The sequence below is a fragment of the Anser brachyrhynchus genome, assembly GCF_964034855.1.
Source record: "Anser brachyrhynchus genome assembly, chromosome: 7".
Classification (NCBI taxonomy): domain Eukaryota; kingdom Metazoa; phylum Chordata; class Aves; order Anseriformes; family Anatidae; genus Anser; species Anser brachyrhynchus.
The window spans coordinates 38,049,122-38,058,805 of record NC_137701.1 but is presented as its reverse complement, the minus strand read 5'-3'; the positions used below and the strand labels follow the sequence as shown (position 1 = coordinate 38,058,805).

Here is a 9,684-nt window from a genome sequence, read left to right as displayed (position 1 = left end):
GTTTGCATGCAAGGACCTGGTTAGCAAAGGGGATTTCTCTTAATGGTTTGTGTTCTCTGCTTTTTTTCCACAGTAGTGAACTATGAAAATGTAGTGGAAACGGGTTCAGAAACAGACGAGGAGGACAAGCTACACATTGCTGAAGACGAGAGTGCTATCAACACGCTGGACCAGGAAACCAGCCCAGCCAGCGTGCCCAACCATGAGTCTTCCCCACATGTGAGCCAAGCAGCGTTGCCCAGAGAGGAAGAGGAAGATGAAATGAGGGAAAGTGGAGTAGATCACACCTGGCACAACAACGAGATCCTGCAAGCCTCTGTAGATGGTCCAGGTAGGGCGGGAGTTTCAATTCCTGCAATACTTCACCTGTCCTTCCTGTTTTCACTAAAATAGGCTTGTGGTGAAGAAAACGGATGAGTAAAATATACTTCCTTCCCTGGTCGGGCTTGCCTCTCGCAGATTGCGATACAGGTGGTGGTGGCACATCGCTTGGGATGCCACCACGACCCCGCTGCTTTTTCCCTGCAGACCTGGTCTGTCCCAGGGATCCCATCCCTGCCTGGGACGAGCCGCTTAATAGCTCTGCCCAAATGTATAACGTTTAACTTTGATGTCGCCCTTCAAATGCGAGCAGGGTCAAGTATGATTAAAACAATGTATTTTTAATGCCACATAACGAGGAAACCGAATATATTCTGTATGTATATGAGATACATAACAGGCTTGCTATAGCAGCCCGGTACTGTTCCATCCTCAAGAGCTATTTATCAGTTCAGTTCAGTTTCAGTGTCTGTCTGACACCTCTTATTGTAATTCAACTGTCTAATCATTTCCTTTTGTTAAGTGTGAATGTGATTTCACACTTCTACCTGGTCAGGTAGCTTTCTTATTATTTAACAGTTAAGTACTTGATAATGATTCCCACTGTTTAGTGGGATTCTCCAGGGAAGGAAGGATGAGTGCAGGCCAACTATAATAAAAACAAGGGAAATTATGTTAGAACTGAAACTTTGTGTTCAACATTGTGTAAATGGAAATCCCTGATCTAAAAATCTACATACGACAGAGGAGCACTAAAGTGTGAAAATGCTACCAAGAAAGAGAATTTGCATTCTTTCCACAAAGTTTATCTGCCCACTAGTTTAGAAAGATAATGGGTCAAATATTCAGTGTATGGAAATAGGAGTAGTACAGCTGCAGCCATTGGACCGGCGTTGATTTACTTCAGCTCAAAGAGCTGGTCCGAACTGTAGCGGGTTGTCCGCAGAATTTTGCAGGGATGCATTTTTCTCCCTCGCCTATTTCAAAGTACTGGTAGCATCATTCTTAAAACTGCACCTTAGTCTCTAAGCATCAAAGCAAATAACGCTGGCTTGAAAAGAGATGAGCAAAATAAAGGAAAAGAAGCAGGAAGTGATTTTATCTTTACTCAACATTACCATTTCAGATAATAGTGTTTTATATATATTCATGTATAAAAAACACAATGCCACCATTGCTAGAAAAGACATTGCTGTGAAAGAAGATGCAGTATGTTACCCTGACTATAACAAAGCCCCCTTTTTTTTCCCCCAGTTTTCCTGCAAAACATAAGTTTGTGCTCTCAGAGCTTCATATATGTGTGTGTGTGTGTATATATATATATTTTTTTTTTTGGTTAGGGTTTCTATAATCCTTGTGATTCCATACATAAACATTTATTGCTATATCCATTAAGACTTAAGGTTTTAGATTTTCAACTATGAGGGAGAACTCAGCCAAAGATGCTTGAAAGATAAATACGTTTAATTAGGGGCAGAGGATGATCATTAAAGGAAGTCTGACTGCTGCAGAAGTCATTAACAATCTTAAATGAAATTTTTATTTTTATGATAGCCATTTACATGTATAATAAGAGCCAATGATTCTTGGGAGCAGTGTGACAGAAACAGAGTGTAGCGAGAACTCATGTAAGACATACTATTTAAATGAGCTGGTGTTAGCTATTCATATTTGTTAATGAACTAGATATGCAGGGCTATAAGAATGAATGTTCTGATGCTTTAAATTTTAATATCTAGAAATCAAGGGTAAGGACCAATTACTAGAATTTCCACCCTTAAAGGAATAATTAATAATGATATAACAAATGTACGACTCCAAACTTCTAAAAAGTTTGCATTTTAAAATTAGGATCAATAGTTAAAAATGATCAAAACCACTGGAGTTCGGGCTTTACATTTTGTACTGGCAGTAGGATACTGCACTGGGCATGGAACATAATTCTCAGTGTTTTAAATATAATAATCCATGAGATTGCTTTGCTGAGTCTTTTGATCACCTGTAGTTAATGAGGCCTGCGGCACAAATGAACAGGCTGTTCTTCTGCCCTTACCTTTATGGTAAATAAAACAGCGTTCTACTCTTACAGTAATTAAATAAAATGTAAATCCCTAATCCTATTTAGCCATTCTAGTTAGAGAGTCCCAGAAAGTTGCTCTGCTATTACCTGTCTAGTTCTAATGATTGGTCGTGATTTATTGTGTGTTTTTTTTTTATTGTTCTAAAAGTGCTCTGATGTGGTGCCTTGATGTCTAATGAAAAGAGATTGGTCTTAAAAAGCTACTCATTGTTTATCCTGACTCTTAGATAACACATTTTTCTTCTGATAAAATATTTTTCTTATTTATTGTTCAAAACACACAATATAGACAATAATTCTAATTCTGGTGCTGTTTTATTCAGTGGTGTTTTATCCCTGGTGCCTGACTGTCTACCCGAGTACCTCAGCACATAGCTTTACTCTGAGATAAGCCCCCTCTCCTTTGCTCTTTCTCCCATGCTTTCTGTAGTTTGTCTGCAGGATGCAGGTTTTGAACTGAAGAGCGCAGTGGAGTTCTTACTGTGCCTTTCCGGTTTCAGCACAATCAAAGTTTTGTGTTTGGAATTGTCCTTGACATTCTTTCGTCCCACAATGGGGTGGACACAGTGTGCTGGAAACCATGACATCATTATCATTGACACAGACTTAAATAAATCACCTGCATCTTGGCCTCTTTCTGCTTATTCAAGGATTCTTCATCCGAAGGAAGAAAGTGCTCTTTATTTTTACAAACCTTTATCCCAAGGGTGGCTGGAAAATGCAAACTTTTACAAGTGTTTTCAAAATAAATACAGTATGTGGTTTTAGACAGACATATTACATTTGGTCAGATGTGCTCTGAATAGTTAGGTGCTCTCCAAAAAATAAACCAGCAAAGCCCCCACTTACGATCCATTCAAATTAAATAAATGCTAAGTGCATGTTTGGAGATCCTCTGCTGCATCTGCACGCGCAGGGACTGTCCTGCCTGCGTGCACGTTGGTTTTGCTCTCCACTTACAACAAGCTCACAAGCAGGTCCGGAGATTTGTACTTTGTAATTTACCAACTGAATGCTGAGAGTGAGAGGAAGAAAATGCTTTGAATATTTTTAAGATACAGAAAGTGTAACGCGGGGTCACAGATTTTAGGAAGAGGGCAGGTTTAGGTAAAGAAAAGTCATGTTAACCGAGTGTCGCAATGCTAAAGGCGAGATTGTGCAACCGTCAGCTAAATGAGAATAAAAATGCACATGAAAAATTACAGAGTGTACTCCTGTGACCTGCACAAAGTGAGAAGCAGCACAGAGCCTTGGTGAACATTTAATAATTTTTGGGAAGCAACTAGACACTGTAACTTCTCTTTACCAGAGAAGAGAATGACAATGAGGAAGGAAGTGCAGCAGAAATCTTGAACATTACCACTATTATGCAAAAAAAAAAAAAAAAAAAAAAAAAAAAAGGCTGTTAACTGTTTTCCCCTTGCTGACTGGGTTGACGTGCCCTCAGATGGAAAACTTCTGATACTTGTGACTCCTTACTACCAGAAATCACATGAGATGATCAAGGAAGAAAATCACAATAACTATATTTATATCTAACACCGAACTTCTCAGAAATACTGTACCTTGATTAAAATTTCTGGTAGGCTGCAATAAAAATATCAGATGCAAGACGAGCCCAGCAGATCAATTATCATAATTGACAACATTTTATTAATACATATTGAACTCCTAAATGTTTTGGACGCAAGATATCCCTGTGAAAATGATCCGTAGAGAGGCAGAATGCCAGATCTGGGAAAAGAATCAAGGCTGGCTTGTCTGCTGTACAGTTTAAACAAATATTTTTCATCTGGTCTGCATATTCTATGCTTTTGTACAAATTTAGCATCTGTTTGTACCTGCATATTTTAACTTAAGAGCTTTCATTAAATTTTTTTTTTTTTAAGCTTCAAAGCCATAAACATGTATATTTATACCACAGTATTGTACGCCAGTTGTAAAGCTCTGAATTAAGTCATTCTGTGCTTTAGTTTTGATTAGAATGATACAATTAGAACCTGTTATTCTACCAACTAATTACTTGTAGAATGTGACATCTGAAGAATACTACAAGATTACAAATTTAGGAATGAACTGAGAATGTGCTCTGTTTATATTATTCGCCTATCTTTAGTCAAATCATTGTCATGGAAATGGATTAATACTGGGCCAGTTTCTGTCCTCATCAAAATCTTTATCACAAAAATGAGTAATAAGAATTTTAGTGCTTTGCGTATCAATAAGATTTTAATAGCATGCTTTGATCTTCTTGCTGGTCTATCACTTGATTGGCTAACCAGCATCCATCTTCCTGAATCATCATCGATTTGTGTTCATTTCTGGGAAATTCTCTCTTTTTTTTTTTTTTTTTTTGTCATTGTTGAACCATTTCTGGGGGCCTTTTGGCATTTTATTTCTTACAAGCACAGCTAAATGGAAGACACCAGCAGATTCTTCACTTAAATCTCAAATACTCAATGCTTTCACTTCAAAAAAAAAAAAAAATTTGTGCATGTCTTCAAATAACGAAAGGATGGCATTTGGGAGAAGTTGAAAAGGCGAGAAAGGAAAGTTCTGTATATTTATTTCTGCCTGTGAAAATCCTTTGGAAGGTTAAATCTTGACCGAGCTGTATGTGTGAATACCTGTTGCACATGAACTAACAAATTAGCAGCAAGAAACCAAGTTTGACAGGCACTTCAAGGCAGGCTGAAACATCTATGAAAATAAGCAGTGACGGAGCTGCATCCAGCCTCTTACAACTGCTATTTTAAACATACTCTGAACCCCTCAGTTTCACAGAAACTAAACTGATCCATGATAAATATGTAGCAAATAATTCTACACATATCGTGCTCATTTGCATGTGAATTAACCCAATTTATGGCCATAAAGGCAGACTTTGTCAGTGCACAGAGAGTGCACAGAAGATGCAAACAAATTGTATGGGCAGACAGGAGCTGCCCACAGTTGAAAATTTGTTACATTTCTGTGCCATTTGATATTAATAAATGCTTCACGTCGAATGAGGTTAAAATGACGATGACAACTCAAAAGATCTGTGTGGCGATAGATAGAAAGAGAGATATAAGATCTTCTGTCTTCCTTTTGTATTTGCTGTTTCTTCCAGGTACAGATCTTTCAGTGTCTGTTAACTGATTATTTCTTTTAAATATGAAAAAAAAAAAAATCCCTTTTTTATCACCGGGGTGCTTATTCGATTTGATATTGGGAAAAGCCCTTCATTTACTCCGAACAAATAGTTCTGTTTTCCACCACTTGCTGTAATGTTTAAAGTAAATAAGTTCTTGTCCGTCCAGCACTGCTGAATTCATTCAGTTGCCAGAACAAAGCCATTGTATAGAGGGCCACAACAGCCCTTTTCTCTGCTTCCTTCAGACAAATCTTCCCCGTTCCTGCAATGTGCTTGCTAGCTTTGTGAGCAGTTCCATCATGTGCAAATGCTAAAAGTGTGCATGCTTATTTCACAGAAGAAATGAAGGAAGATTATGACACTATGGGGCCTGAAGCCGCAATTCAGACCACTGGAAACAATGGTACAGGTAAGGTGTTGGGTTCTCTGAACGTCACTTTTGTTCTGTATCATTTAGAATTAGCTGTGCATGAAGAGAAGAAGTGACAAAACAATTATTCTTGTTTGCAGTTTAACAACCGGGAAACGTTTACATAATTCTCTTACTTTTAATTTATTTTTTTGCAATTTGATCTCAACAGTAGAGTGAAACACTGGCTCGGTGAGAGCCCTTGCTACCCCTCCCATGCCCTGCAACGTTTCAGCCCATAACACATTTTAACTGCATCCTTGTAAGCTAATAGTTTGCAGCAGCATGAGGAGATGTTTTCCCAGCGAGGGCAAATACAGTATAGTTTAAAGTAGCTGGACCAGGATGCAGGAGTCTTTTAATGAGAGAGACTGTACAAAGAGCTTGATAATGAGGATGGGGTGCACTCTTCCTGGCAACCCCAGATTCGCATGGTGCACAGAGTAAGCTACTTCAGAGACGGAAACATCTTTTCAGAAAGACACGCATAAACCCCTTACATAGATACACAGACACACACTATTTAAATGCATATTTATGAGATTATTATGTTTCTGGCTAATCTGTTTTTCTTTTTTTCTTTCTTTTTTTTTTTTTTTCCACTTTCCACATCTCTTTCTTTCCCCTCTTCTTAGAAACCAATACATTTTGTGGAACAAGAAAGGGGACAGAGATATTTAGCAGGCATCATCTCTGAGCCATCTCTTTTTTTTCTGTAGCTGAGCAAAACAGCAAAAGGTTTCTGTTACTATTTTTTTAATCCAAATGATTTCAGGGGTTTACCATGTTTTTTCCTAAGGCCACAAGGCCCTCCTCTATCCTCAGCACAGCTGAATTCCATACATCACCCAACGTTTCTTTTTGCATTTTGTCTGAGTTGCAGTTTAAGATGTTGCTGATAGGCCTGGTCTACAAGGTTAAAAGTAGAGTGTTTTCTAGTATAAGTACATTTCTATTCATTCCATTATGAGGTTCAGTTCATAGGTAATGTCCTCTAGAAATATTACTGTAAAATGTGGTACCTAAGTATTGCAAGGATTTTATTACTCACACTTTCCTAATGTTGCTAACACCCACATAAAACCCCAATGTTCTTATTAAGTAACACGAGAAATTTACTTTATAATTCTTGAGGGGGAAAATAATAGGAAAGTAAAACCATGTCGCTGTTTTTTCATCCATTAGACTTATTATGCATGAAAGGAGAGTGGCACCGAGGCACAGCTTATCAATGCATACATACTTAACGATGTTGCCAAACAGAATTGGATACACACGTATTTTAATAGGTATTTTTTTCCAAGGGATGTTAATAAAGTGACAAATTGTTCTTAGCACTTGGAGAAAAAGGACTTTAAGAGATGTCTGGTTCAGAAATAAGACTTGATGGTTATCTGAATTACCATTACCAGAGCCTCTGAGGTCCCCTATCAGGCCGTGTGACTTCCTTTGCACATATTTTCCTTACCATAACAGGCCTTGACTCTTTCATACTTGCGATGTGGTCTGCTCAAGGGGGAAAACTTTGTGTCCTCTTAGCCCCTTCCCTTCCAGTATCTGATGGTCTCTTCTGCGTGTTCGACTTTGGCCTCACGGCATCCGGCCGGGGCCACAGCCCTGCTGCACAGCCCTTCATCAGGTCCAGGGCCAAGGGTTGTCCTGCCTCTTCTGAAACCAAACTTATGGGGGGAAGGAGAAGGGTTCCCCCTACCTGGCTTGGTGCACTGCAAACTCATGTTTCTGGGAGCACTCCAGGTGCTCTGCATTTAATACGTAAAAGTTCCTCTGGACGTTGCATCCAGCAGAAGCAGACCTACCCCAAATGTCCTCTGCAAAAGTCCCAGACTTCTCTTTACTCAAACTGCTGATTGCTGCAATGAGCAGCTTGCTCATATAACCATAAAGAGTTGTCTAATGCTCTGCTAGTGCTCAATTCAAATCTTTTATCACAGACGCATTCAGAGACACCTATTTTAGTGGAGAGAGGTGTCAGGGTATCTTGGGTTGGACATATTTCTGTAACGTCTGCAGTCTCCAGAGTCTCTTCAGAGTGATGCCTGATTATTTAGTCATACTACATCATCTGAAAAACCAAGTATCTTTGCCAGTCTTTTCACTGTGAGCGAGAGATGCCAGGTGACTGTTAGGAGCTGCAGCATCCTTCCTGCAGAGCATGCAATGGGGTAAAACTCCCCAGACTTCCTGGGGAGGTGCCCCAGCCAACACTGGAGGAGGAAAGGGAAGAGCTGTTGGAAATCCTTCCTGACTACTCTGGGAAATGCTCAAAGTTTTCTTCTTCAGCCTCACCACGGGCTTTGGGCCTGTCTTGAGTGTCTGTCCCCAGTTTTTCCCTGCAGGAACTAAGGGGATTAGACACACATGTTTAATAAATTATTTGAGGTTCTGACGTCCAGGACCTCCTGGTGCCCAGGAAAGCCATTTGGGGCTTCCTTCAGATTAACACAAGCCCTCCTAGATGGTCTAGGGTGGTCACTCTTGTTTAATACAACGTCCTTCTCCCTCCTGAAACTGGAACACTAACACTGGAGCACATTATCTCGTGGTGCTTCACAACCTGGGTTGAACACAAAAATAGAGAATAAAATTTCAGTCTCATTCACAGACACCCAACCACAAAGTTGCTGAAGGTGCATGCAACAACTGTAGTGTATTTTTAGTATCAAATTCATTGCAGAATGTCATTAACAGACAGGAAAAAAAAGCTAAAATAAAAGCCTCCATTATTAAATTATTCTGCTATTGTCAGGATGGCCACTTCCTAGAGGTACTTAAAAAAGAAATCTTGTTATCCATACATTAATCAGCTGCATTTTTATAATGAGCTGCAGAGGCTTTACAGTGAAAAAGCAAAAGTGACCATTAGAGTGAAAATGCTAGTCTTGGTCCTGCTAAATTAATTAGTAAATATTTCTGGGGATTTCTGAAATGATTACTTGACAAAATGATGTTTGGTCTAAGTCATTTTTAAAACGTGGATGGATAAATTCCTATGGCTTATTTTACTGTACCTGTTGTGGTTATTGCAGCTGGGATGTTTGCAGAAAATAGATTGACAAATTCACTGTAAACAAAGACAAAGAAATTCCCAGTTTCGATTACTAACATCTGACAAGCTTTGAATAAAGATTTCTTAATATAATTTAAAGAAGGGAAGAAAAACCCTTGGGGGGAGGAAAACAGAAGTAAAACTTGGCAGGTTGGAGGACAGGCCGTTTTCAGACTGTAATCTGTGTGTACCAATGGGGGCCTCTCACTTCCTGGCTAATGAAGGCTGTGGTTTTATTAGCTTTGTTTGCGATTAAGGGCAGCTATCACCATCTCGCAGGACGAGTTCCCACACAAAATAACTGGTCTCCCAAGCTCCTTGAACCTCTCTCTTACTTTATCTTGAAAGGTCCTAAATACCTCCAAAGATAGCTTTCCTTAATGTGTTTTATTTTTATGTGACATGGCCACATCAGCCTCTGGAGCTGAAAACAGTTCTGCTCTCCAGGCTCCAATAATTAATTAAAAAAAGACTTATTGGGTGAGGTCACCCAGTGCAGATCTTGCTGAAATTCTTGACTCACAGGAGGGGATGTGCAATGTGTGTGCAGTGTCAGTCCACGAAGAATCTGGGAACATGACTTTATGCATGGAAAACAAATTAGGGCTTGGGGGGAAGTAAGCCTTTCCCCCAGCATTTGAGAGAGAGACCTAATGGTTATCAGATGAGCC

General features: G+C 39.4%; 1 protein-coding gene across 6 annotated transcripts in view; it reads left to right on the top strand.

Moving 5' to 3' along the window:
* Positions 1-9,684, top strand: part of ZEB2 (zinc finger E-box binding homeobox 2) — a 112,265-nt gene that overhangs the window by 80,474 nt on the left and 22,107 nt on the right. For all 6 annotated transcript variants that reach the window (XM_080600257.1, XM_080600256.1, XM_080600258.1 and 3 more), the window contains 2 exons: positions 74-331; positions 5,875-5,946. In XM_080600257.1, coding sequence (XP_080456383.1) covers positions 74-331; positions 5,875-5,946 — 330 coding nt within the window. The remainder of the gene's footprint in view (positions 1-73; positions 332-5,874; positions 5,947-9,684) is intronic.